The following is a 27,627-nucleotide window of genomic DNA, read 5'->3' on the forward strand; positions in this document are numbered from 1 at the left end:
CAAGACAGGGCAGGAGTACGACGTACGGAGCACACGTCGTAAAGAGAGGTGAAAAGAAAAACGTAAAAGGAAAAGTAGAAGCTGTATCTGGTGCCTGGGTCTCGAGAGTGACACGAAACAATGGAAACACGAGGACAGATACGCGACAAAACGGCAGTGCGTGGGAGGACGACTAAGTGTGGAACAGGACGCGGTCTTCTTCTTGTTCATTGCAGAGGGGCGGGCGAGCGAACGAGGGTGTCGGGTGACTGACGGGGAAGTTCTGGGATTGATTTGGAGACGGGAAGCATGTATGTCGTACCTTGTGGTAGGAATTCGTAACGTCGACGCAGTCGTGGAGTATCTGCTGGCGGTTTGTATGTCGTGTAGTCGTAGGCAGTCGTAATATTAGTATCTGCCAGGCCGAGCCGCGCTTTGAACGCGGGCTGGTTGAAACGCACAGATGAGATGGCGAGCCAGATCGCGATGGATGTTCGGATGGCAAAGTGGTGAGAAAGGACAAAAGAGGCGATGCGAAAGAAAAGAAATAGAACGCAGAGGGAAACCGAGGAAAAGGCCCAAAACGGGTGATACCCAAAAAAAAGACTGGAGTGTCGAGAAAGGAAAGAGCAAACAAGGTCAGCCTGGCCACCTACAAGTTAGGCTAGTATGTTCCCCTTTTCTCTGTGCGTGCTCGAGTGTCCCTGCCAGTTGGTCGGTTGGCTGTTGCACGGAGAACGGCACCATGTGGACTTTCTAAAAGATGCGCTGAGTGGGCAGGCACGACGGAAAATAACAAAACTATCCCAAAAAATAGGAGCATGTGGGCATTTGACGGGAAGGCGCTGCCCGCGACGGCGTGGGCTAGGAACAGTCGACTTGGAAGGCACGCTCGGCACGCTAGGCACTAAGAAAGATATCCACGCCACTTTTCTGTATGGGATATGCTCACTGGTTTCGAAGCTTTCTGTGACCACAGCTACGACGCATCTTAGACGTACGATCCCAAAACGGAGAGCATTATTTCTCTACACAATATGTTGTATTTCCTTTATTTTAGTATTGACTTTGCGAGGTTGCCCGCAATTTGCTTTTGCGAGCACGAAAAAAAAAAAAAAAAAAAAAAAAGGCCATAACATGCTCCACTTTGGCTTCTTGTCCTGCCCAACAGGGAGGCACAAAGAGGAAACAGCGACCGGGAGAGGCCTATCGAGTGGAAAACATAAGATATCTTACTCACGGTGTGTTTCGTTCCTGATGCGCTCCTGTCCAGTCATTCTCTCTCTTACTTCATCGTCAATCCTGAAACCCCCTCAGTATACCTCTTGCTCCTGATCTTGCTCGCTTTCTGCGGCCATTTCATCCAGCAGTTTCTCGTCCTCTCGTCGGTTCTTTTGCTTTTTTTCAAATGCACCGTCGTTCCTTCTGTGTCAATCACATCCATAGTGGCAGCCAATTTGGTCGATCACCCATTGGCCCCACTCCCCCCTCGTTCTGGAGTGCCGTCCCTGGCACGCCTATTGCCCTTTTTTCAGCTAATTACTACGAACAAGGGCCTCTCGGCAGGTTTGAGCATGGGGGTCGACAGGGGACAAAAGGGGCCAGTCGGTCGTCAAAATTGTCCTTGTGTGTTTATCTCCCAGCGTTGTTCATGCCCGACCAACTTGGCTTGAGCTTCAGGGATGCTCGTGGCTCGCGGCCGCTGTGGTGGGCTCCAAGGGCTGTGCTAACGTACATCGTAGGGACGCTTCTGTTACTTGCGGGTCGGTAACGTGTTTCTTCTTCTTCGCACCTTCCGCAGCAGAAATCGGAACGTCTCGGCAGTGGCGGCAAGCGCGACTCTGCAAGCTAGCGGCGTGCTTGTTTGGAATTACCAGAGCTCCGTTTTGCAAGCCCAAGGAAACAGCGAAGGAACCAGACGCCAACTGATATGCGACATGGAAGTCACGATGCAGTACGACATATCTCACGATGTAGAGAGCAAGCGCGGCCCAAGGCTAAAGACACACGTTTCCAAAGAGGTTAAATCAGAGCCAATATTAAATGTCCCTTGCCTGCACTTTTTTGCACTACTCCGTAGCAATGCATGCAGGAGCACACGCCAACTGCTGCCGGCAAGAACTGGCGCGGGTGGCCCACACATCAATATATTACTGGCGTTGCTTTCGCCCCCTGCATTTCGACCTTTTTTCTTCCACCCTCGACGAACACTGCGACATAAGATACGGCGTGCTCTCACACCCTTCCGCACCGAGCCGATCGGTGTACCTGCACAATTGTGCTGCAGGCTCCAGAACCTGCATGCATAAGGAGCGCACTGGAATGCACAAACGACGTCCACGAAGCCACGGCGAGTAAGCAATGGTCCGATGACGGTATTTGCAATTCAGATACAGCAGACCTGTGCCATTGGATTCGCGATCCGTGCAAATGGTGAAACAGTGTACAAGATTTCAAAGCGTGAGTGCCTTCACTTGCTTGTCGTTTCGTTCGAGATAAAGCATCATGATCAGTCGGGAAGTCCACTTCTGCGACCCATCCAATCTCTCTGGCCACCTGATGGTCTCAGCTTGTATGCGAAGCCCACCTTTTCCTTTTCTAGGAGTGGCCTGAGCCGCGCTCAGGCAATACTCGAAAGGCAACCTCACCACCGTTGGCCCGCCAAGTCCAAGTGCAAACTTGCTGGAAGGTGAAGATGAGAACATGGACTCAAGGGTGTGCGTCACCTCAACTGTCAACCGTTGCACACTCCACTAGGTATCACCCGATGGTGTCCCCGGTGACAAAAGAAAACTCGCATTTTTGGGTGTGGATGTTAAATGAGCAAAAAGACGTACGAGGGGCCAAACGTCGGCAAAGGGCGAACGAGGATTGAGAACGGGGTCTACACGTACGACCAGAAATCACAGGGCTATGGTTCTCCACGAAAGACCCAGCACCGCAATTTCCGTGTCCGTTTGCAATCATTCGCGTCTGCCCTTTTTCGTCTGTCACCCTGTCGTGTCTGCCGTCCGTTCGTCCATCGGGGTATCCACCCTCCATCTCGAGGCTCGGGTCCGTGCACATATCAACCAGGGGTAAATAGGAGAGCTGCCGCCCAAGAAATGCACTTCGACCCACCCTTTTGGCAGCCCGAAAGGTCTTGTTGACCTGTGTCTCTTTGATTCTGTTTTCTGCTTACAATGTATCTCTTAAACGGTCGCCATCTACGATGTATGAAGTATTTACATCGTACGATGCGTTACCTGTGATGCACGCTTCAAGCGAAGACGGCGGTCGCAAAGCCCTGACGGCAACTTTCTTAGCCTATGGCCATAATACTGATTCCTGAAAGGCTACTTGGTCCTGGTCCTAATGTGGAGCATTTGGCAAGACTGTCTCTCAGAACTCCATCCTGGGCGAGTACGAGACGGAACCACGCTATTTTATCACGGGATGCCAGCTGCCCTGTGCAAAGCCTGCCTTCGGGAGCGCGATGTTCCTCCACGCGGAGAGCGTTTTGAGGATCGGCTTGTACGAGTACAGCCGTCTATTTGACGACCAGGCAAGACAACCAAGTGCGTTGATATTGTGCGATGACCGTTGCAAGTACGGAGTACGAGCATGTTTGGTTCCAGATGCGAATAGTTTGGGCACAAGGCTATGAATAGATCTTGTACTTTTTACATACTGAACGCACGACCGCATACCCACTCGCATCTGTCCCAGCCAAAAGGTCCTTCTTTTGCTGGTCCCTGGAGTCTGTTCGTTGTTGATCTGCCTTTCCAGCTTCCAGCCATGCTGTTTGCTCGTCCCTTCTTTTAGCGCAACACACCTTCGCTCATACCACCTCAGCGGCGAGCGCTTATCTCGACACGGCAACCGGTTTGTCTCCGTTTTCATCTATTTGAATCCGATCCGTGCAACCATGCAGCCGTTCCGGCCACTTCATCTCACTCCGCAACATCCTCCACATTGGTGATATTACGGTATTTCCAACTAAGCTCCTCGAGGGGTTTCCATTTACAAAACATTAAAGTTTGGTCCAAACACACCTCTTCCTTGGTGTGCACGCATCATCCAATTCGGGAACGTGCCATAAAGAATGCATAAAGTGGAAAGGGAGGATCCGGGAATGCCATCCGAAATGTGAGCGGGTGACTTTTCAGCGGACTATTTTCCATTCCCCCATGTTTTCTTTCATTCGACTTCCGTCTCTCCTCGTTTCTATGTCTTCTTTTCATGTGTTTCGTCCAATATTGCTTTCATGGCGTGTAATATTGGAAAGATACATAAAAACGCCCCGACAGTGCTGGGCATCCATTCCAGTTACAGGAGGTGGAATGACAAGTGGAAGTACTCTGTACACCTGCTGAGGCAATACACGCATCTCTCGTGCATACCCCGATTTACGAAGCTGAACGCAACTGTTCCTACGATTTTGCGCGGCGGTAGTATCTTGTTGGCTGAAGACTGTATGCGACCAAGGGGTGTGTGAGATACAACAGTATCTCACATTGTGTACGACGTATCACTCTTCCTATCAGAAGCCCCCAGATTCGACCACGAAAGTTTTAACCGCACCGCTTGTACAACAGGCTGCAGGAAGAAAAGGGGACAAAGCAACAATGAGGTGGAAACCTGTACTTGCAATCATAGGAAAGCAAACCCTGGTCCTGGGTCTTCGGTAACATGACGCCTCGCACGTGGTTGGTTGGCAAAATGTTGCGTCCGATAAATGAGAGCGCGTTTGAGAGGGGAACACAGGAGACGAGACAACCAGACAAGAGACATTGAGTCGACAGGCAGGTGGAAACAAAAGACTGACAATGAATCAGCTTGTCAGAGCCGTGATGTTCTCATGTCGTCGCGTGGACCGTGGACCGTGGGCAGTCGGAAGCACAACTTCTGGCTGCGCACCATCTATCTCTACGGACTACAAAGCATGATTTAGTCGGCACCTCTCATCGCTGGCTTCTCTTACATCTTTTCGCCCTTTCATCTCATCTTATATCACATCCGCTACATCTCCTCTTTCGTGCAGTTGGCTAATGTCAAACATTAACAAAGCCGCCGCATTGACCCCCTGTCACACATACGACCTTCTTTTGGCTCTGCTCTGCCCAGGGTTACAACCAGCCTTCTCGGTGTTCGTTGTTCGTTTTCAATAGTGCCTTTCGAACCTTACCCCCTTTCCTCTTATTAACTGATGCAGGGCCAGGTTAGACCGGGCGAGCTCGACATTTTGCAATATGTTGCCGTTCAGGTCCAGACTTGTCAATGCGGAGGGCGGCAGCGTCCAGGTGCATGAGATGCTCGCAGTTGACAACAGCGTAATAATACATCGACAATATGCAGCGACGGTCAATACTTGCCGTTGCCGCCAATATAACGAGCACCTCCCGCCTTGCAGGTCGGAATGACTGATGTCGTTCTTTTATCATGAGCCAATACCCCACAGTCGCGCAAGTGCGCAGGTGATGCAAGGGAGGACTTGGCAGTCTGCAGAAGCTCTCTGCACGATGAAGATCTTGGTGTCGTTTGGGGGATACGGGCAGAGTCTTTCCGGTCACGCCGGTGTTCTTGGTTCAAAGGACGGTGGATGCCTCCGCAGACCATGTCTCTCCCTTACCTTTCCAAGGTGAGACATACAGAGGGGCCACGGCGTACAGGATTCAAAGGACCGGGCTCGGTATTCCAGACATCGGGAGTCTGTACAAAGGTGTTCGTCCCGGTTTGCTGTTGCCCTTCTGTTGCCCTTCATCGAGCATATTTGCAAAGAGGCGCAAAGAGTCAGTACATTAAGCAACCTACTGCTGCCATTGGCGAGTTTGTCTGTCGGTCTCCGCGAGCAACGGCGGCCGTGTCTCGACCATCGGCACAACAGAGTTTCTGTCTCAGACCCCTATCTCGTGCAGATGTACAAATAATTACGCGAAAGGAATAAGACGCCCTGTATCAGACAAACCCGTCCCGACCGTGTGCGCTTTTTGAGGGAAATGTATAGCCGGTTGACAACGTTGTCCTTGTGTTTGAGTTGCAGCACCTGCTCAATATTTTGGATTTTTTGCGATACAAGGATGGCCACATATAAAGAGGGTGATGAAGAGGGCAAAAAAAGTCCGGGCGAGGCGAAGGGGGACCGATAAGCATCATCTGTGCCTTGGCCCCGACAAGCAGGCTTGCGCAATGTTTCGGGCGACGCAGATGGCAAGGTCCCAGGGTCGACTGGTAACAACCCAAGCAATGGCGGGCAGTTAGGGCCATTTTTCACACGGGCCGTTTGTATGATGGATGACGGACGGGGGCGGCGGATGTTTGCGGGGGGGTTGGATGAGACTGGGAGACTAGAGTGCCGTGACAAAGGAACAGGGTGAGTGCTTGTTGAAGATGTGAAGGAACAAAACATCTGGAATCATGAGGTGTAGGTTTCAAACAGGATGCATGTATTTCGAAAACAATAAGACCTGGAGTCCTGAAGAGATCGCCATCATACCCCAAGTCCCGATGCAGGGCATTATCTGGAACTGATTTGTGGCAAAGAAACAACAGTTATAAAGTGACGTGGCCGAGGTATCGAAAGATGTGCATTGTGTTTTAAGTTGATCAAACTCGGATAGCCTTTCCGTGATCCTCTTCATTAGCACTGGAGTTTGAGACGGGGAAGACAGAAAGGACACAGGGCGAGTGTATTGTGCCTGTTTTCAGTTGTTTTTTGAACTGTTTACTTGTTTTCGCATATTTAGCGGAGCTTACTTGCCCATGTCTGGTTCCCGGTATTGGTTACATCATGATCCTTGCCGCTGCTGCCCCAAAGCCGGGGTCGCGATGCAGTGCTTGGGATGAGGGGCTCGGGGAGGTGACAAGAGGCTTTCTCTGTCGTCCAATGTTTCATGATGGGCATTCTGGGCTCCTTTATTTGTTGTTGTTGCAGTTTTCAAAACAGGGACCATTGAAACCTCACCTTTGTTCAGGGTGATGAAATAAGACAATTGGTCACATAAAAGTATTTGAGATGGTTGCGTTTGATTTTGGTGGTTTCAACTGTGAAAAGTCACGATATTGCATTGTTGTCTGTTTCATTACCTCCCTTTTGTCTTCGTTTTAGTTGCTAAAAGAATGTGATAACAAAGTACGCCCAAGAAATACGAATAAAATGTTACATTGTTACAAGTAACAAATGTCGTAGGTGGTGGTCTTCAATAATTTTCGACATTTTCTTGAGAGATGACAAAATATCGCCGAGTTAAAATAAGTAAAAATAAGTAAAAAGAAGTAAAAATAAATAAATATATATTACGTATATATCCGTAAAAGAAGAATAAACACAAAGGTATAATTCCCCCTACTCCGACGGTATATGTATCGAACCCTATCTTACAAGCCAGTAAAATCAAAGCCGTAGACTGCATTACTCACAACTCTCATACGTGAATGCAATTATACGTGACAGACAACTAGTACCCAACGCCTCACGACAACAGCCGGACACCACGGCCAACACTGCCCGTGTCGAACAGCTCCACCAGGCCGGCGCCCACAGCCTCAGCCAGCACCCAATCGAAACTGAGGCCGTAAAAGTCCTTCCACTTTTTCGTCCGGGTGAGCGGCACACGTTTGAAGCCTCCGCCCATTTCCCTTCGTTTGGCGATGCTGCCTCCGGCGTCCCACCGCTCACGCAGCGACGTCTCAAGTGTCTCGCGATGTGACGAGCGTGCGATAATGCCAACGAGGTAGGACAGGGCGCCAGACACGAGCTTGACGAATGAGCCGTGGCCGGGGATGCTGAGAAGAAGGTCTTCGGTGGGCGTTGCTGCAGGACCGCCGCCAGCAGCAGCGGCTCGATACCGTCCCCGTGCACCGCCTCCTCCAGCCGTATACACGGCGCCAACACCGCCAACGGCGTCAAACGAGCCAGAGGCGGCGCGAGCGACCGTTTCGAGACTCAAGAGCGTCGTGCGGTCCTCGGGACGGGCATAGACGTCCCCCGTGTCGCTCTGGCTGCCACGTTCGCCACGACGGCTACCCCCGCCGCTGTGGAGGCTGCCGCTGCCGTTGCTACCGCCACCGACGGCTGCACTACGGTGCCCCGTCACGCTTATGCTTCCGACGAGGCCGGCAGACGCGCCGTGACCTACGAGAAAGCCAGCGCGCACGAGCTCGTCGACCATGTGCACAGCCAGCTGCGGCGCGGGGTGGCCGTTGATTGTGAAGCGCTTTGCGGCGGGGTCGGCTGGCGTCGGAGGAAACGACGGATTGGCATCCCCCAGCCATGCCACGAACGCCTCTTTTGTGTCGTCGCTGAGGCCGGTCGAGGACGGCCCCTGGCGCACGCGTGCTTGCAGCTCCGCCGTCTCGACGAGCACTTCGCCGAGCGACTCGCCGCCAATGACGAGGGCGCGGCTGCCACGCTTCGGGTCCGCACTGAGGGCGTTCGCATCACCGCCTCGGCCCCCGAAATTCGGCTTGCCGCTGAACCCGCGCCGCCACTGCGGCTGCACCACCTTGCGCAGCACCCCCGCGCGGATCAGCGCCACGGTCTCGCGCTCCGTGGCCGTTGCATTGGGAAGCAGCGCCGCCACGTGCGCCGTCGTGGCCAAGGCGGGCATCCGGCGGCGCATGTTGAGCAGCTCGGCTGTGCGCGTGCTGTTGCCAACAAATCCCGTCGTGGTTCGTGCGCCGCCTGGCGTGCTGCCATTGTTGTTGTCGCTGTCGGCATGGCCTGCTGCGGACGCCCTGGCACCCTGCGGCACCGGCTCAAACATATTGCCGCGGGCATAGCGCAGGGCCTGGACGACGTCGCGCAGGGACAGGTCGTCGGCGAGGGAGGCAACGAGGCCGTTGTCGTCGAGCTGCTCGTCGTCGTCAGAGAAGAAGTCATCGTCGTCGTCGTCGTCTTCGCTACCGATACCGCCCTCGTCCTTATTCTCATCGACGGGAGTGGCACTCTTTGATATACTGCCACGTCCGCTCCCCGGCTTGGCCTGGCGCACGTTGTTTGGCAATGGCGACGATGCCTTTGTTGATGTTGACGCCAAGGCGGCCTTCTTCTTCGTGCTGCCCGTCTTGTTTGCAGCGACCGGCGCAGAGCGTTTCTTGACGCGCGACCCGCTGAGGATCGCTCGTAAACTCATGATGACCGCATGTCCGTGTAAGAGAAAAGAGACAGGAAGGCTGTCTGTAACAGGAAGCACGGCGGGCTGTCGCCTTGTCGTCGTTGGTTTTGCTTTAGAAGCAGCCAATGACAAATATAGTGGGGCATCGCAGCCTTGACGCTGGCGAAGCGGCTCTGGCGCTATTGGTCAGCCTCGCCACTTGGCGGCCTTTGAGTGACTCTCAAGAAACCCACGCCTCCGTGCGACTTCATCCTACGAGTGCCGTGCTGTTGTAGCGAGCAAAATAAGCCGTCAAGCAAGCTTGGCACCGACAAATATATTAAAGGCTATGAATGCCAGATACGAAAAAGGCTGCAGCAAAACGGAATAACTGCAGTCTTGAATAAGTGCAAAAACTAACAGAGGCCCAACTTCGCCTCTTCCTCCTTTCCCCCTCCATTGCTGCCGTCGTCCCTGTCTCTGCCCTCCCACTTACGCCTGGCCGGCCTTCAACCGCTCCTGCTCCTTGAACCACTCGACGCCGCGCTTGATGCCCTCCTCCACAGACACAATCGGCTCGTAGCCCAGCAGCCGCTTCGCCTTGCTAATGTCGTAGTACCGCGTCATGCAGGCGTACACAATCCGCTGCCGGTTGAACATGGCCGGCTTGCGCAGAATCCCAAATACAATCTCGCTCAGCAGCCCCAGCGCGAGCCCGACCGCGCGGGGCAGCACCACCACCTTGTCGAGGCCCTCCGTGTTGCCCGCGTGCTTCCACACCGTCCGCGCAAAGTCCCAAAAGTAAATCGGGCTGCCGTTGGTAATGAAAAAGGCCTCGCCGTCCACACGCTCGTGGTCGAGCGGCGCCGTCTTGGCCAGGGACGTCGCCCGCAGGGCCAGCGCCGCCAGCAGGTGCGCGTGCGCCACGTTCTCGACGTACGTAAAGTCAAACAGGTTCATGTTGTCGCCGATCTGGATGTTGTGGCGGCCCTGCCGGAACACGGTGACCATGTTGAACGTGGTCATCATGTCGCCCTCGCCGTTGATGCCCGACGGGCGGATCGAGCTCGTCAGCAGGCCATTGGGCGATGCCCGGTCGTTGGCGGCCAGCACAAGCTCCTCGGCCGCCGCCTTGGTCTCCGAGTAGTACTCGGTCTGGTCCTTGCCGCGGATCACCGGCCAGCGCTCGTCGGCGTTGATCAGGTCGGTCTTGTTGTCCGAGATGATGCTGGCCGAGCTCGTGTACACGAGGCAGCGCACGCCCGCCGCCTGGCACGCCTCGATGACCGTGCGCGTGCCCTCGACGTTGACCTTGTAGAACAGCGCATCCGCCACCTTGGTCGACGCCTGCGCCTGCGGGCTGGCCGTGTGCACGACGACGTCCGGCTTGTATTCGCGGAAAATGGCCGTCATGCGCTCCGCGTCGGTGATGTCGGCCTCGTAGTATGTGACGCCAGCAGAGTCCGGCTGCCGGTTGCGGCTGCAGAACAGGTCCACCACGCACACGCCCGTCGCCGCCTTCTCGGGCAGGTAGTCGCGCACCAGCAGGTTGACGACGTGATGGCCCAGGAAGCCGCAGCCGCCAATCACCATCACCTTGCCCAGCGAAGGAGTCGACATTGTGAGTGCTTGTGACGTGTAAGAGGGACGACGTGGTTCGAAGAGTCAATGGTAGAGTCAATGGTCGAATGCGCGAGGAGGTCGTGGGCAATTGTCGTCGTCTTCAGTCGTCGTCGTCGTCGTCGTCGTCGTCGTCGTCGTGATGTTCTGTGCGATGCGGCCAGCTTTCTTCGTGCCCCTTTTACACGGCACTAGCAGCTTGCGGCAGAATTCATCTCCCCCAAGAAATCTGCAGGCACCGCGGCCCGCTGCTGCACCGAACACCGTGTGCCGTAGGGCGGTGAGATGGCCTGGCTACGGCATTAACTCCCTGCAGCACCTACTTGGCTGCTGGCCCCGCTTTTTTATTTTACAGCACTCCGTAATTACCTCTCACACCACGCTGGCAGGCGCAACGCACAATAGGCGCCTGTAGTTGCCTAAAACAGTACGAATGCACTCAGATGATCGTCCCGTCAACCGCTTCACGGTCGAAAAATGGAATGGTTTCGACTTCTCAGCGACCTTTAGCATTTTCTTGATGTTCTCTCTCCCTGTCTTTTTACTCCTCTCATATGCTCATCTCTCGCCGCCCTGGCACACACCAATCTCCTGACATGTCTTCATGACACGGCCACCGACCGAGATCCTGGTGCACATTGCTGCAGCCAGCAGCGCATCCGACGATGTTCGATATCGCACCCTGGCACAGGCATATGCCGACTATGAGCCGGCAGCACGAGTCAATGTCGGGACGGTGTCATTTGTGAAGGATAGTGTCGGTAGTGTCGACAAGGCCAGCTGCGTCGGCAGCTCGGGTGACCCCGCGCATGTTGTTAGTTTTGAAGAATATCGGCAACCCGTGAGCAGCACCGCCATCGACGGGCAAATTGCGGACAGCCAGTCATTGCGGTCCGTGAGCTTGTCCTTTGAGAGCGTATGGGACAATGTCACGTCACCGGGTGTTGTGCCAGTGCCCTTGCCAGTGCCGCCGCCCCCTCGCCCAGAGGTCCACAAACGACACCTGCACTATGTGTCGCCCAACGACTACATCCCAGACTCGCAGTCTGGCGACGAGCGCCGGACGCGACGGAGACGCATGACGGACCGCGACGACAAGAACAACACCCCTCTGTCAGAGCGCGTCTTTGGCGTGTCTCGCATTGAGGAGACCCGCATAGAGGAGACACAGGATCTGCTGAGTAGCCGTGTCACGGACAAGCACACCGACGCCGAAAGCGATATCCGAATCCACGAGGCTGCCAGCCCTGACCTCAGCACCATGCACATGGATGTGGCACATCTGACGGACAGGGTGCTCGGGGATTCACAGGACTGGTTGCCGCCACACCGACGTCCGCAGAGGCACGCACTTGGGCAACGGTCTGCAAACTCACAGCACTCGCCACGGAACGAGGACAATGACACATTTCTCAAGAGCAGTCCACCACTGCACGAGTGGGACTCGATTCCGTCTTCCGCTCCTGGCTCTTCACCAGACCTGGGAGCTGGCCAGCCTGTTGGCCTTGGCGTCGATGTGCCCTCTTCGCTGCCCGAAGAGTCAGGCAAAGTGGTCCTTCGGGTTGCGCCGTCTTCCTGCGAACAACTAGGGCTGTCGGCACGTTTGTCTTCGTCTGTTGTTTCGGGTGTTCCGGGCTTACTGAGGGCAGATTCGGAGCCCATCAGGACGAAACGTCAGAGAGAGTCTGATCATGAAAGTATAGGGACTAGCGGCCTCGACCACAAAAAGCAGAACTTGCATGCGAGACGAGCAAGCGATATTGGGCAACCATCACCGAAGAAAGTGCGGGGTGATCTGGTCTCTGAAGCGGGATCTTCTGTTGCGAGTCCGGGCAAAACCGGCGCATTGATGAACGCACCGAATGGTGCTCTCCGTGACCTTTCACAGCCGTTTCCCTCATCGTCACCGACGGCCAGCGCGCCTGGACTGTATCTGGACCAAACAGTTCGCATCATCTCACCGGATCCGCCCGTCTCCTGCGAGCATCTCGACCCCACTGCGTTGGTCACTGACAAGATGGCGAAGCTCGCCCGCGATCTCGACCTCGAGCGACGTTACCGGCCATCACCCTCGCCAGACAGCCGTGCTGTGCGTCCTTTTGAGAGAGGCTACTGGCGTCTTAGCACCGCGAGCTGGCCTGCCACCCTGCGCCAGCAGGCCTGGTCGTTTCTGAAAACGTACATTGGTGCTGGGGATGCTGGTTGGAGTGTGTGGTGCTCGCGGGACCCGGCCCCGCACACCTGGTTGCGGTTGTCGTGCTTTGCCGCTACAGCCGGCCACACCTACCTGATCCTATACCTGGCCAGCCAGCGACACATCTTGGCGACGGGCGCCGTTTGGCTGGATGCATCGGGTACGCCGACGATAACGGTGCCGCCGCGCAAGAGGAAGCAGACGAGTGGCAGCGTGGATGTCCTTACGAATGCATACTGAATATGGGATGGATTGGATGAGATATGACACGGATATAATTGGATATTGATGAAGGTGCATTTTTTATCGGGATAACTGGGCAAGCTTGGTACAATTACGGCGTTTACTTGTCACGACTGCAGGGACACTTATTTACTTATGGGACACGTATGAACGGAGGGAGGATGTATTATGAGACACACCGAGAGACGAGATACCATGCTTTCCCTAGCTGGGCCAATACAGATAAAAACAAGCAAACTTGAAATCGTTGAAGATACACGAAGCACAGCGAAGTACCGTTGGCCCTAATCATACAATACAGTTAACTGCTCAAGACTAACGTTCCGCCCGTCAGTAAACATAAACGTGATCCTTTTCTGTCCTCATTCCGGTTCCGGTTCCTTGTTCCTGTCACTGTTCCCGTTCCTGTTCCCGTCCTTCCCCGGCCACTCAGAGTAGGGTACATAAAAACTCAGAAAGCATGGCAGCAAGCAAGCAAGCAAGCAAGCATAGCTGAAAACGCCGCGAAAGAGACGACGGCCGCACATAATTCAAGCAAAAGAAAACATAAAGGCAATGACAAAAGAAATGGATAAAATACGATAAGGGAATATCAGTATCAGGGACTTGGTGCAACTAAGGATGAGAACGGCTCTTCTCAGACGACTCTAAAAAAACGGAACATCGTTCGGGCCACGTCAATTTTACGCAGACGGCGACGGAGACTTGCTCACGGTCCGGCCAAAGGTCGACTTGACCTCCTTGCCGTACCGGTCGGCCTCGGCCTTGGCAATGTCATCGTAGCGCTGGGTCTCGTTAGCCTAGATTCGAAAGAAAACAAAGAAATTGGTAGAAGGCGTCGACATACCTGGCGTTCCGACGACGGGAGGTTCTTCCACTCGGTGGACAGAGCACGCGCGGCATCAGCCAGCGGCCGGCCGGTGAAATCGCCCGACCCCCACCGCTCCTTGGTGAAGAGGGAGAACGACGACGTCGGCCGCCGCGGCTGGCGTGCGTCCGTGATGCTGCGGTGCTTGGAGGTCTTGCCCAGCCGATTCAGGTGCAGCCGTGCCCGGTTCGCGTCGGCAATCTGCGACACCGTGTGGCCCTCCACCCACTCTTTGTACGCCTCCGCGTTCGATGCCCGGTTCCTCTCCGACGTGTCCCGCAGCCGCTGCAGCTCCAGCGGCGACAGCGCCTTGAACGCCTGGCTCAGCCCCGGCATGATCTTGGCGAGATTGGCCTTGCCGCCGTCCTCTGCCTTGGTGCCTTTGGTGCTCTCCGTGATAAAGAGAATCCACGGGTGCTCCGGCAGCTTGCGCGGCTCGTGCAGCAACGCCACCTTCTTGAGCTCCCGCTTTTGTGCCTTGGCCTTTTCCTCGGGCGTCAGCGCTGCCTTCTTCTTGGCGGCCGCCGCCTTCTTCTTGGCCGCTGCCGCCGCCTTCTTCTTCTTCTCCGCCGCTGCCGCCGAGGCCGCCGCCGTCTTCTTGGGCGCCGCCTTGGTCGCTGTCTTCTTGGCGGTCGTCGCCTTCTTCGGCGAGGCCTTGGTCGTCGCCGCTGCCGCAACGGCCGTCGCGGCCATGAAGCCGCGTGTCGACTGGGCACGGAACGCGTTCAGGGCGGCCTCTCTGGAGGCGAGCGGCGCGCCGGTGCTGACACCGGCTGCCTTCATTGTGAAACTACGGCCAGCGGCCGCGGCGCCGACGCGGAGGACGTTGGCGGAAAGCATTTTTGGGCAGGGAGGGCGATGTTTGTTGTGCGTCGACGGTTGTGGTTGTTGAGACGCGGACAATTGCGCGGGGATTCGTTTGTTTTGATTGTCTGTTGGTCACCGTGTCGCCGGTATGTTGATAAGCGCGGGCAGTTGCGGCGTTGCGACGTAGTTTTTTCGATGCACAACGAATCGTGATATTGCTGTCGCACAGAAAATTCGCGGCTCCCTTGGACGGAAAATACACAGACCGTATGATCGCGTGCGATTGCGGTCTGGGTGTGGTCTGGGCGCGCTGAGTCTCATGTGGGCAGGTGCTTCCCAGCCCCCTTGTTTTACAGAGCTCCTTGCGTCTCGGGAAATGACGACAAGGCAGTGGTAGAGGATACTTATTAACTGGAGTCATAACTGCATACAACATATGTATACTATACACAAGTGGGCCTTCCGCTTTCGTCCGTTGCTATTGGACTAAGCTGTTGCACCAATCCACTACATTCTAGGTCCCGCATAAGCTGGTCGAGAAGATGCACGTGACTAAGAAGCAACTGGGGTCACGTGAATGAGCCACGCTCCACAATCTCCAATTTTTCATCATCGAGTCGCGTTGCCTAAATCCATCGAAGGCAAGGCTCCAGTGGACGATGTTTTAAGTTTTTTCTCTGCTTTGTTCACCTCCTTTCTTCGTCTGCCATTTCATTTTCAAGCAGATTGACTGCTCAAGTCCCATCTGTCGTCTTGGGAGATAAAAAAAGTAGCCACCACCTAGCCACCTAATGTTGACGTGTTGAGCCAATTCAAGAGAAAAGAGAAAAGAAAGAAACAGAAAGACGAGGTCCGCCGAAGCACACAAAGCCGAAGACGCAGGATCTCGCTTCAGAAGAAACCATGGCTCGGCCCAGGACCTCACGCTCACCATCTCCTGCAGGTCAACACGATGCAAAGCGTTCTCGCAAAGATGACGACAGGCGCGATCGCGACCGCGATCGCGACCGGCGAGACGGCGCACCACGCGACAGCCGGCGCCGGTCGCGTAGCCCGGTAAATGTGAGAGGACGCATCCACCCTTACGGCGAGGGAAGAAGCATTTCTAACGGAACGCATCTGCAGCACACCTACCGCGATCGAGACCAAGCACGCGATCGCGACAGAGACCGCAACCGAAACCGAAACCGGGACCGCTCGCGCGACAGAGGAGGCTACCGTCGAGACCGAGACGACTGGCGGAACGACCGAGGCTCCGACTACCGACGCCGATCCTCGCGGTCACGATCTCGTTCGCCGGCAGGCCGACGTCGGGACCACAGCCGTGATGGTGGCCGAAGCGACCGCAGCTACCGTGGCGGCAGCCGACGGGAAGGCACAGCCGAAGCCCCTCGTAGCCATAGCAGAGGAGCAACATCGCCACTGCCGCCACGGGGAACGCCCGCCTCCGCAACCTCAAAAACTCCTGCGGAAACAAGTGCCGCAGCCGCTGCAACTCGCGAGAAGTCCGAGGCCGAAAAGAAGGCCGATCGTCTGGCAAAGCTCGAGGCTTGGAAGAAGAAGCTCGAGCAGAAACAGGCCGCGGCAGCATCTGCATCCCCGTCGGCCACGGCGGCTGCCTCGCCCGCATTCGCAGCACAAGTTGCAACAGACACCCTGGCTACAGCAGCAGCGCCTGCTGACGCCGCATATGCCGGCAAGTTCGACCCAAAGGCCATCGCTAAGAAATCTGCTGCTCGACACCACTCGCCTGGGCTGCTTGGATCTGTCACTCTAGGGAAGCCTGCTACGGCGGAGAGCAAAGCGCCGGCACCGCCCACGGCCAAGAAGGCGTTTGCAAAGGGTGAGTTGCAACCTAGCTCGTTCTGGTCTGACTTGGAACGAAGGGCATCTCTGCTAACAAGTTGGTCTCCACGTTTAGCATCCAACGTATCTGCAGCCAAGCCGTTTAGCGGTTTCGGATTTGGCAAGGGCGCCGCCGACGCTGCTGCCGGAAAGCGCAAGCTCGACCTCGACGACGAGGAGACCTCCAAGCGAAAGCTAGCTAAGCTCCCCGATGCCTCTCTAGAAGACGCTGACGATGCCCCCTACAACGAAGACGAAGACGAGGATGACGAGGACGATGGTAGATTCGATGGCACCGAAGAGGAGTTTGCTGCGGCTGCTCGTGCTGCCCGCGAGCGCCGCGACGAACGCATCTTACAAGAAAAGATGGCGATCGAGACGGATGCACCCGATGGCGCTGTTGTTGATGGCGCCGGCGAGGAAGAAACAAATGCCACTTCTTCGTCAGAACCAACGGCCGATGCACCGCAGTCTACGACGGCGTCAGAACCTGCCCCGGTCGTCAAGTCCGAGCCAGAAGCCATGGAGGTTGATGAGGCGAAACCAGCTGTTGAGGCGAAACCTGCACCCGCTAAAGTGAACGGGTTTACACGCACACAAGATGCCGCGCCCCAAACCCCGACCGAAATGGACGTGGACGACGACGTCGACCCGCTCGATGCGTTCATGGCGAACCTCGACCAGGCACCGGCCACGAAAAAGCCATTGAAAACAAAGAAGCCCGCAGCCGAGCCTGAGGCGTACTTTAGTGATGACGAAGACTACTTTACCAAGGCCCAGGACAGCCTGGATGCGAAATCCATTTTGGCCATGGCGGCCAAGCGCAAGAAGAAGGAGATCCCCACGATCGACTACAGCAAACTGGACATCACGCCGGTTCGCAAGAACTTCTGGGTCGAGCCGTCAGATCTCAGCCAGCTTACGGAGGCCGAGGTCGCCGAGCTGCGGCTGGACCTGGACGGCATCAAAGTCTCCGGCAAGGACGTCCCAAAGCCGGTGCAGAAATGGTCGCACTGCGGACTGACGCAGACGATGCTGGGGGTCGTGGAGAAGCTCGGGTACGAGAAGCCAACACCGATCCAGATGCAGGCGCTGCCCGTCATCATGTCGGGCCGCGACGTGATTGGCGTGGCCAAGACGGGTTCTGGCAAGACCATGGCGTTCCTGGTGCCCATGTTCCGCCACATCATGGACCAGGATCCTGTCAAGGACAACGAGGGCCCGATCGGCCTCATCCTGACGCCCACGCGTGAGCTGGCGGTGCAGATACACAGGGACTGTAAGCCGTTTGCCAAAGCGCTTGGGCTCCGCGCCGTCTGCGCCTACGGCGGCCCACCCATCAAGGACCAGATTGCGGAGCTGAAGCGTGGCGCGGAGATCATTGTGGCCACGACAGGCCGCATGATTGACCTGCTTGCGGCCAACCAGGGCCGCGTCGTGAGCCTGAAGCGGACGACGTACATTGTCCTGGACGAGGCCGACCGGATGTTTGACATGGGCTTTGAGCCGCAGGTGATGAAGATCTTTGCCAACATCCGGCCCGACAAGCAGACGGTGTTGTTCTCGGCCACGATGCCGCGCATTATCGACGCGCTCGTTAAGAAAGTGCTCAACAACCCCGTCGAGATCATTGTCGGCGGCCGCAGCGTGGTGGCGCCCGAGATCACGCAGATCGTCGAGGTGCGGGAGGAGAAGGAAAAGTTCTTCCGGCTGCTGGAGCTCCTCGGCGAGCTCTACATGAACGACGAGGACGTGCGGTCGCTCATCTTCGTGGAGCGGCAAGAAAAGGCGGACGAACTGCTGCGCGAGCTGCTGCTGAAGGGCTATGGCTGCATGTCGCTGCACGGTGGCAAGGACCAGAACGACCGCGACTCGACGATTACCGACTTCAAGAACGGCGTGTGCCCTGTCCTGGTGGCGACATCGGTCGCGGCGCGCGGCTTGGACGTGAAGCAGCTCAAGCTGGTGGTCAACTACGATGCGCCGAACCATTTGGAAGACTACGTGCACCGTGCCGGCCGTACGGGTCGTGCTGGCAACACAGGCACTGCCGTCACGTTCATCACGGAGGACCAGGAGAACTGTGCACCGGGCATCGCCAAGGCGCTGGAGCAGAGTGGGCAGCCCGTGCCCGAGCGTCTGGCCGAGATGCGCAAGGCGTGGCGCGAGAAGGTCAAGGCAGGCAAGGCCAAGGACCAGTCGGGCTTCGGCGGCAAGGGCCTCGAGAAGCTGGACAAGGACCGGCAAGCCGCCCGGCAGCGCGAGCGCAAGACACACAAGGCGGAAGGCGACGACGAGGAGCCCGACAAGGAGGCCGCCGAGGAGGACGATAAGAAGAAGCAGGCCGCGAGCAACCTGGCACAGTCCGCAGCGTCGGCCATTGTGTCGCGCGACACGGCCAACGAGGGTGGCGATAGCAGTGCGGCGGCGTCGGCGGCCGCGGCCGGGAATGCCGCACCGGGTGTGGCCCTGCCTTCGAAGCCAGGCGTTGGTGGCGGCGCAGCACTCGAGAAGGCGGCGTCGGCCATCAACGACATCAATGCCCGGCTGGCCCGAGCCGGCCAGCTGCGCTCTGGCCAGGCCATCGACAACAAGGGCCCTGATGCAGGCGCCTTTCATGCCACGCTCGAGATCAACGATTTCCCGCAAAAGGCTCGATGGGCCGTCACGAACCGGACAAATGTGGCCAAGATTCTCGACTCGACCGGCACGTCGATTACGACCAAAGGCACCTTCTACGCGGCCGGTGCCAAGGTGCCCCCGGGTGGCGAGGCCAAGCTGTACCTGCTCATTGAGGGTGATACGGAGCTGGCTGTGGGCAATGCGCTCACTGAACTGACACGTTTGCTGCGCGAGGGTACGGTAGCTGCAGCGGATGCAGAGAGCCGGGCGCCGGCCAGTGGACGGTACACGATTACGTGAGAGGCAAACAAACAGTCATGTAGCAAAAGCAGGAGGTGGTGCATATTTTGATCATGTTTAATGTACTTTGGGGTTTCATATATGCTTGCGTTTGGAGGCGCCATCTTTGATGGGACCAAAAAAAAAATACTAGATAAAAGAAAATGAGCTGTGAAGGCTGTGTATGATAGATCTTCAGAGCATGGAAATGGAAATGAATATGAAAAAGAAAGTATATGTGGAAATGGAAATGGAACCGCCTGCTGGCTTGTGCCAAGCTACAAGAATGCAAACGCTCGCAATCGTGAAGAGAAGGTGAAGACGCAAAAGACTAACCAGAATAAAATGCAAACAACTGTTCGCCATCGCTCTCCGGCCACAGCCACCCAGCACCCACATGTCATCTGTGCGCATACTTGCCATAGCTCGCACCCAAACTCTTCTCACGTACGACGCAAGTACTCCGTTGTTGTGTCCAGAATCAGTCGTACTGCGCCGCCGACGTCTGGGCGTCCATCTCGCGCCGGCGCACCTCGGCCTCGCTGGCCTTTTTTAATGTCTCGCTGCGGTTCTCGCGCCGCTGGGCCTCGAGCTGTGCGCCCAGCTTGCCGGTCGTCGCCCTTGGTGCATTCCGGGCCTGCAGAGTCAGTCTTCACTTTCCAGGATTCGGTCTACGCAATCACAGAAAACAAGGTGCGTTTACTTACCTCCGCTGCGGCGGCGGCTCGCTCTCGTGCATCGGCGGCCGCAGACGATCCCGGCCCGCCACTGGCGCCACCGAGCGTGCGTGCCGGGCCTCCCACGCGCGGCGGGACTGGCGCAGTCTTGGCCGGAGCTCCGCCGCCCGCTGCGACTGGCCGTGCATTGCCCGACCCCGTGCCAGCTCCGCCGAGTGTGCGGCCCGGCCGGTCAAAGGCACCGTCGTCCTTGTCGACTTTGCCACACAAGTTACCCATTGCGTATCAGTCGGAAGAACTTTGGACCGCGATTGGAAGGTGAAATCCAGGCAAGGCCGTTGAGAGGCGACTGTGCTAGCCAGGAGGACGTCGTCTGCGAAAGATCCGCTCCTTTCCCAAGTGGCGGAAAGACGGACAGCTGTGGTGGAACGTGGGAGACGGGGAGGTTGCGATGGCCGGCTAGGGAGGGCGATGTGCTGAATCGAGTTCCAGGCAATCGACTATTTCAGAGGTGGGATAATAACGTCGGGGACGGACGACAGGCGGGCGACAACGCTCTTACATTGCTACAAGCTAGAAGAGGAAACGGGGAAGAAAAGACTGGTGAGGCAATTCGATGCAGAAAATGGCGATAAGTCGCAATTGCCAAGTTGAGCCAGGCTGTGTTGGAATCGTCCTTTCCCTTCTGGAGAAGCTCGCGTGGAGAAAGACCCCTCTTTTGGAGCTGCCTGGGATATTGGCACTTGTGGCGCTGTTTGCTCCTTCCTAATGACGCGGCGACAGTTGAAGACCAATTCTGCCGTGCTAAATTGCTGACAAGGCAAGGAGACGCTTCACCGCCTTTATATGAACGGCGTGTGATGACACTATTCGCCTGGTAAGGTAAAACACATCGCGCATGATGATTTACGACAAGTATTGGCAGTACCACTGTCCGTAAAGATAAATAATAAGTGTTGACAAACAATAAGCGCCGTTTCCACCACCTCTGCTATTGAACAGCGTTTGCCGTTTCTTTGCTCGCGACGATAGGGCGATTGGTCGTAGACTCGCCTACAAGTGATACGGTCTGCCAAGTGTGCATCGACGGCCGATTCGGTTAGCCTTGTCTTTGCTTCGCGGAGCCTTATCAATAATAAGTTGATATTCGAGGGCAAGGAATGGAAAAGGCAAGAATAGAAGCAATCACTCGCATGCTCCGCGGGGACTCTTGATGGACGGGATGTATCAAGTTTTTGTTGTTTGAGTCACTCAGGGCCCACCGGCGTACCTTGTACCAAATATCACCGCACGATAAAAGCATGCAAGGTGAAGAGATGCGTCGCCGAAGGTTGATATTGTAGTTTTCAAAAAGAAGTGTTTAAAAAAAAAAAATCTACGAGTACGGGTTCTCCTCTGGCAACAGGCTTCGGGAAGAGCTCGTAATAACCAAAAGTAACGAACGAGGAGCAAAAACGAAAACCCAAGCTGCGCAGTCACGGACGGTAATGTGTAGAATCAAATCTGACGATATGTGGTGAAAGGCGCTCTACGAAGTTGGCAGGCCGTCGGTCAGTCTGGCCTTCATTGATTCGAGCAGTAAGCAAAATATTATGTGCTTGCAAGAGAGGCCATTTGACGGGTCCTCCAATGCACAATTCGCAAGCTGGGGAGTAGGAAAGCCCAGCAAAGCAACGCCACAGGGCCAATTGAAGACAAAAGAGGGAAACTACTCTTCCACTTCCGGGTTTCTTGCTTTTGCTGGGTGAAGGGCACTTTGCCCTTTTGCTCAGCAGGTGATCGCAATAGCATTTTTGCTTTTTCCTTTTTGCTTCTTTGGTATTTTTTCTGCGTCTCTTGCTCTATGGAGATGGGGGGTTGCACATCATTCGGCGCTTTGGCTGTACTTCTTTGGCTCTGTTCTTACAAACACAATTGTTTGCGCTTCCGCATCTCGTACGAGCACGACACAAAAAACGTCCAGAGGACCATCCGGGTTCTCAAACGCTCGTCCCGCGGGTGGGTTTTCTTGGTGCTTTCTGGAGCCTTGTGTAGTTCCGAGCGATTTCTGACCAATAAGAACCATGAATTTCTGCTAGAGTGGGTCCGTGAGAGTAGGTGGGGGGAGGTTAAACCTGACCCTGTGGCCTTTCTCTACCATTTGCTCTGCGAAGGAGGCCCTGAAGAATTTTTTTAAAAGGGAAGGCGCTGTGTATCAAGCCGTATTACTGTAGTGGCGCTTTCCACTATGCGCTAAAAGCCGTTGGATCATGCTTGTATGTCGAGGACTAAAACACAGCCAAATGCCACTGAATAGGTACATCTAGGGCCAATGTATGTTGTAATACCAAAGAAAACCTCACAGTGCCATCGCTCCTGCCCGTCTCAAGCCCCGGCCTTGCCTTGCCATATCACAACCAGGCACGGAGGACCTGTCCAGACTCTTTGTGCATCTCTTGCCTGTTTCTCTCTCCCCTTCCTTTCTTCCCCTCTACCATCTTCTCTCCCTCCGTATCTCGGTCGGCTCCTCGCCTCCCCTCATCTCCTCGACGTGTATTCTCGTCATCCACCTCACCCTCTTCGACCTTCGTCTGTTACCCCTACGGACGGGCCGTACAACGACACCCTGCTACACGTTACACTTACCATTCTACCACCTCCCTTTGGAGAGGAATGGCCTGCATCTTGCTACGCGCACCGTGCACCGTTCCTGATCAGAGACTGTGTCGATGAACCAGAGGCGCCTTGCTGATGCCCTGTGTTGACATCGCCGGCTTCATATTCCTGCCAACACATGTGTTCGGTCCCGGCTCTACGTCGTCTGATCCTGCACCTCCTGTTCAGTGTCCTGCTTGAAGGGTTCTTGTGGAAACTTTTCCTCTTCTCCCCTTTCATATTTCCTCTTCTCACTTCTCACTTCTCACTTCTCGCGTTGCCACTTATCCCCCGGCCTTCATCCTTTCTCAAATCATATGCACCCACACAAAACATTCGCAATGGACAGCAGCAACTCCCGCCTCCATCAGGGGTCGCTAGACTTTTCCTACCTCGAGTCCTTTGGCGACGCTCTCTCGCTTGATGGTAATTCGCAGATTGCTGACGTCGACATGGATGACTGGAAGCTCTTCGGCGTACAAAGCCCCCAGTGCGTCAGCCATGACCAACAGGCCGGCCTGGGCACCGCCCTCCGCACGTCACACGATGACCTCTGCGCACATCCTCCCAAGTGCCCTACGGGTGGCCACTACAGCAGCAACAGTAGCAATCATCACGGCCTCTACCACGGAGGCAACTCGGCCTCAGCAGCGCACATGCTCTTCCATACTCGTCACTTTGATCCAAGTGTCGTGTCCAGTGGCCACAGCGGACAAAACCAGCGCGGCATGCAGGGCATTCCTACGACTGTAGGCGGCACCCAGGGTAGTGCGCTCAACCTAATGGACTTTACTACGGGCGGCTCTTTCTTCATTCCTTCCTCAGTTGGTCCCACGGCCCCTGACTTGAATTCACCCACATATGCCAACGACTTTGCCGAGCAACTATCTGTGCTATCTTCACCACCTACTCAGCACTCTATGCACTCTGGTGCCGCTGACGACGGTGCCGACGATGATGAAGGCTCGACCTGCGGCAGTGACTGCGACGCTGACAACATTTGCCGCGACACGGCCTGTGCTATCAACCCCTCGGGTTGCTGCGAGGACGAGGACTGCCAAGGACAATCCGACACTGTTTCAGTCATTGCTGCTCTGTCACCAGAAGATGCCGATGCTGCGGCTGCACTCACATCCTTTATAGAGCAGCAGCAGCAGGGGCAAATCGGCCAACAACAAGAACAACAACAGCAGCAGCAGCAGCAGCAACAACAACAACAACAACAAATGCCAGTAGTAGATAGCCACCATGGCCATCAACACTCTGGAACATCCGTGTCTGAGCCTTCTTGTCTGCAGTTCGGCCTTGGTCAAGACATAACATGCATTAGCCCGCAGTTCTTGATAAACTACCAGCACTTACGCGACTCACACAACCCCCTCAACCCATCTGAATGCACAGCTTCTGTTTGTCCTGTCGAAGACCCCAGCTTTTACCAGGAGTGCCACATGCGTCACTTTACCGACAGTCAAGGCGGTCTCTTTGATAACCTTGACTTGAACCAGATCATGAATGAGAACGCCAACCATGGCCATGGCCAAGGACTCAGCCATGTTCACTCGCACAACCACGTCGATGCCGTGGAATGTGGTGCCAAATTCCCAAGTGGCGAGGCTATGCTTCAGCATTTATGGAACGAGCACCGCAAGAGCCTAAACCTCCTTCAATTCCCTGCCATGCAACAGAACTTGCAGATGGATCAGACTCCAGACATGGCCTCTTCTGCATCGCCTTCTGCTTCCTTAGTCTCTCAAGATCTGGCAAGAACACCTTCTTTGCCACAATCCGGCCAGGACGTTGTTGGCGGCTTGACATTGCCAGACTCTTCTCTTCCTCTCAGAACTTTTGGCTTTGACTCGCTGAACGATGCAGCCATACAGAAGCATCTACAAGATCCCGCGATGACCTCTCCCCAGATCACCAAGCAGATGACTCAGCTGCCACTACCGGCTACCCCTGGCCTCAAGACTGAAAACAGTCAACAAAAGACTGCTGGCGGGGCTGTTGATACCGGCCCTCAGATGTTTGAGTGCGCCTGGTGTGACACTCTAGGTGGCCAGCCATGTGGCCAGTCCTTTGATTCTGCCTGTGAGCTTCACAAGCACGTCCTCGCAGCCCATACACACTTGCTGAAGAGAGATGTGGGGGGCACATACTCATGCGGATGGCAAGGCTGCACACGCCGGGACAGTGAGGAGAAGGGTGGCTTTGCTCAGAAGAGCAAGATAGACCGCCATATGCAGGTTCACACGGGCAGTATGTTTTTTTTCTCTCATTTTCTTAAATCCCCCCTTCCTGTACAACACACACTAACAATCTCAGACAAACCCTTTACATGTGACATTTGCCACCAGTCCTTCTCCGCCAACCAGGCCTTGCTTCAACACAAGCTGATCCATGAGGACAGCAAGCCGCTATCGTGTGACATCTGTGGCAAGACTTTCCGGCAACACAGTGCACTGAGTACGCTTTCCCCCTCCACCTTTTTATTTTACATTTTTTACATTGTTGAACCATAAGCTCCCTTGCTGACCGCGTCCTAGCTATGCACATTCGCACACACACAAAGGTGCGACCACTCAAGTGCCCCTACTGCAACAAGGAGTTCAGCGAGTCGTCCAATCTCTCCAAACACAAGCGCATCCATACTGGCGACGGCCAGTACGAGTGCAAGTTTCCTGGCTGCAATCGGACGTTTCACCGAAAAGACCAGCTGCGCCGACACAGCGGCCAGCATAGCAAGAGCACGTCGTCTTCTATCGCCAAACCTGTAGCCAACAGCTCGCTCGTCGCTAAAACCGTCGCAGCTTGAGCCTTGATGGACCAGGCTGGAGTGAACGTCCCTTTCCAGTCGTTTTATGTGTTTGTGGAAGTTCCTGTTACGTTGTTCCATGTTCATGTTCATGTATGATTTTGATTTGGAGTTTGATTTTGCCTGTATTTTTCTCAGTTTGGAACGGCGTTGAGGGTTGGACGGTTTAGAGCAAGTGGCATAGCATAGAAAATTGTGCCTTCATAAAGGCGTAGAAGAAAGAACACGGAAGTTCATAAGGAGAACCGTAACTCGTCTTGAATGACAAAATATAGTCATCAGACCATAGAAACTTTTCGGTCTTCTAGTCTATTGTTATTTTTATAATAACAGTTTCATTACAAGACCTGCTAGTGAGTGGTGTAGCTGAGAATGTTTTGTCTGTGCGACTTCTCGACCTTTAGTGAGGGCAGAGAGTGTTCAATGTTGGAGCCGGGGTCGATATACAGCGTTCTTCACAAAATGAGAGACTCATAGAAGCCATTGTTGTCACGACACAAAGGCGGCAGTTTATAATTTTTACTCTTTTTTTATTTGGTATGGATTTTCGTATCCATGAAAATGGTAGAATGCAAAGCTCGTGGCCCGTTCCAAGAAAAAGAACCCCCCTCGAAATACCACCTATTTCCCCGGATGTTGTTTTGTTGTTTGGTTGTCGTGTGAGTTTTTATAGTTTGTTTTGCGAGAGAGCAAAAGAGCGCTGTAATAAAACCAAACACCCCTATTGTTATTTTTTGTTGTTCCCCGAGTCTCCCATGATATAAAAGCAGAAACAAAGAAAAACAGCACACAGTTTTCAAGATGACAAAGAGGTTTTGTTTTTGTATTGTGTCAAAATCCTCGATCCTTGAAAAACTACCGTCCCATCGTCGGCCTCAAATCATGACGAAAAAGTCTCCACCGCAAAAACAAGACGCTTATGCCTTGACGGCAAAGGTCCGCTGGGGGAAGTGAGACTGGCGCTTCTTGGTCTTGGTCAGGGTGCGGGCGGCATCCTCGGCGGACAACCGCCGGCGGATGGCGCGGGTCTGCTTCGGTCTCAGGTCCAGAGGCAGGTACTTCTTGTTCTTGTAGAAGAGGCGGAGCTGGGCGCGCTGCTTGGCGTTGATGATGGTCAGGACGCAGGCAATCGACTTGCGGACGTCACCACTGGGAGGCAAGAGTTAGACACGATACGGTAAGTAGGCAACAACGCGTCGGCGCCGTGCAAATGCCAGTGGAAAGTGGAAATTTGAAAATGGGCATGCTCAAACTTACATCCGGTTCAGCTTGGAACCCGACGAGGTGATCTTCTGGATACGGAGCTGGCTCAGCTCCGTCTTCAGCTCAGCGAGCTGCTTGACGAGCTCATCCTTGCTCTTGGGCCACAGGGCACCGGCCTTAACCTTGGAGGAAGACTATTGTATATGTTAGCAACGGCATTCCTTTAAATGTGAATGTGACGTCCCCAGATAGGCAATCCTCCTCTTTTAACGAAAATGTCGGTGTCGGTCGGTCGCCTTGTTGACGGTTGAGGTAGTCTGGTCTTATGTCATGCGGCATCTATTCCGCAACGTTGCGCTCAGTCGATTGTGGATTACGACGCCCGCCGTTTTAGTAAAGTTTGCCGACGCTTTCGAAATATATTGTTCCACAACCGATTCGTGCGCTGCTGGTGATATATGATGCAAGTCTCCACCTCCATTGTCGTCCAGCCGGTTCGAAAAGAGTATCCCATTCACTCATGAAGTCATGCAGCTTGTCGTATCAGAAATTCGGCGAGCAACGCTGCATGCCTTTGAGATATCTGGAGGTATCTGGAGGTAAATGGCGAGACAACACGGGGGCCGTTGTGGACGAAATCGTCGGGCGGGCGAGTAGAGCGACTGTTGGACCGTGTTTCGATTCGAGACGTTCAACCGATAATCGTTGTTCGTTTTCCTTCCCATTCCATCCCAGTTTCATTTCCTTCTTTGCACCGACTGCAAGACAAT

General features: G+C 55.0%; 8 protein-coding genes across 8 annotated transcripts; 3 read left to right on the forward strand and 5 right to left on the reverse strand.

The window, feature by feature from the left end:
- Positions 1 to 7,430: 7,430 nt before the first annotated feature.
- Positions 7,431 to 9,092, reverse strand: SPBR_08366 (uncharacterized protein; the record flags this gene model as incomplete). The annotated part of the gene is made up of 1 exon (XM_040766604.1): positions 7,431 to 9,092. One exon carries the CDS (start codon positions 9,090 to 9,092, stop codon positions 7,431 to 7,433), a length of 1,662 nt encoding a protein of 553 aa, XP_040614627.1.
- Positions 9,093 to 9,545: 453 nt separating this feature from the next.
- SPBR_08542 (sterol-4alpha-carboxylate 3-dehydrogenase (decarboxylating)) lies at positions 9,546 to 10,673 on the reverse strand (the record flags this gene model as incomplete). The annotated part of the gene is made up of 1 exon (XM_040766780.1): positions 9,546 to 10,673. The coding sequence occupies one exon, from the start codon at positions 10,671 to 10,673 to the stop codon at positions 9,546 to 9,548; it is 1,128 nt and encodes a 375-aa protein (XP_040614628.1).
- Positions 10,674 to 11,277: 604 nt separating this feature from the next.
- SPBR_08312 (uncharacterized protein) lies at positions 11,278 to 13,107 on the forward strand (the record flags this gene model as incomplete). Its single annotated transcript, XM_040766550.1, has 1 exon — positions 11,278 to 13,107. One exon carries the CDS (start codon positions 11,278 to 11,280, stop codon positions 13,105 to 13,107), a length of 1,830 nt encoding a protein of 609 aa, XP_040614629.1.
- A 686-nt stretch (positions 13,108 to 13,793) lies between these two features.
- Positions 13,794 to 14,818, reverse strand: SPBR_08573 (high mobility group, hmg1/hMg2 protein; the record flags this gene model as incomplete). Its single annotated transcript, XM_040766811.1, has 2 exons — positions 13,794 to 13,910; positions 13,958 to 14,818. The coding sequence occupies 2 exons, from the start codon at positions 14,816 to 14,818 to the stop codon at positions 13,794 to 13,796; spliced, it is 978 nt and encodes a 325-aa protein (XP_040614630.1).
- A 919-nt stretch (positions 14,819 to 15,737) lies between these two features.
- SPBR_08092 (ATP-dependent RNA helicase DDX46/PRP5) lies at positions 15,738 to 19,552 on the forward strand (the record flags this gene model as incomplete). The annotated part of the gene is made up of 4 exons (XM_040766330.1): positions 15,738 to 15,841; positions 15,911 to 16,178; positions 16,289 to 16,628; positions 16,725 to 19,552. The coding sequence occupies 4 exons, from the start codon at positions 15,738 to 15,740 to the stop codon at positions 19,550 to 19,552; spliced, it is 3,540 nt and encodes a 1,179-aa protein (XP_040614631.1).
- Positions 19,553 to 20,012: 460 nt separating this feature from the next.
- Positions 20,013 to 20,487, reverse strand: SPBR_08739 (uncharacterized protein; the record flags this gene model as incomplete). Its single annotated transcript, XM_040766977.1, has 2 exons — positions 20,013 to 20,168; positions 20,239 to 20,487. 2 exons carry the CDS (start codon positions 20,485 to 20,487, stop codon positions 20,013 to 20,015), a joined length of 405 nt encoding a protein of 134 aa, XP_040614632.1.
- Positions 20,488 to 23,183: 2,696 nt separating this feature from the next.
- Positions 23,184 to 25,654, forward strand: SPBR_08179 (uncharacterized protein; the record flags this gene model as incomplete). Its single annotated transcript, XM_040766417.1, has 3 exons — positions 23,184 to 25,098; positions 25,165 to 25,305; positions 25,386 to 25,654. The coding sequence occupies 3 exons, from the start codon at positions 23,184 to 23,186 to the stop codon at positions 25,652 to 25,654; spliced, it is 2,325 nt and encodes a 774-aa protein (XP_040614633.1).
- A 917-nt stretch (positions 25,655 to 26,571) lies between these two features.
- Positions 26,572 to 27,196, reverse strand: SPBR_08701 (large subunit ribosomal protein L35e; the record flags this gene model as incomplete). The annotated part of the gene is made up of 3 exons (XM_040766939.1): positions 26,572 to 26,803; positions 26,912 to 27,039; positions 27,098 to 27,196. 3 exons carry the CDS (start codon positions 27,194 to 27,196, stop codon positions 26,572 to 26,574), a joined length of 459 nt encoding a protein of 152 aa, XP_040614634.1.
- Positions 27,197 to 27,627: the final 431 nt, after the last annotated feature.

This window comes from Sporothrix brasiliensis (assembly GCF_000820605.1).
Source record: "Sporothrix brasiliensis 5110 chromosome Unknown Cont22, whole genome shotgun sequence".
In the NCBI taxonomy this organism is placed as follows: Eukaryota; Fungi; Ascomycota; class Sordariomycetes; order Ophiostomatales; family Ophiostomataceae; genus Sporothrix; species Sporothrix brasiliensis.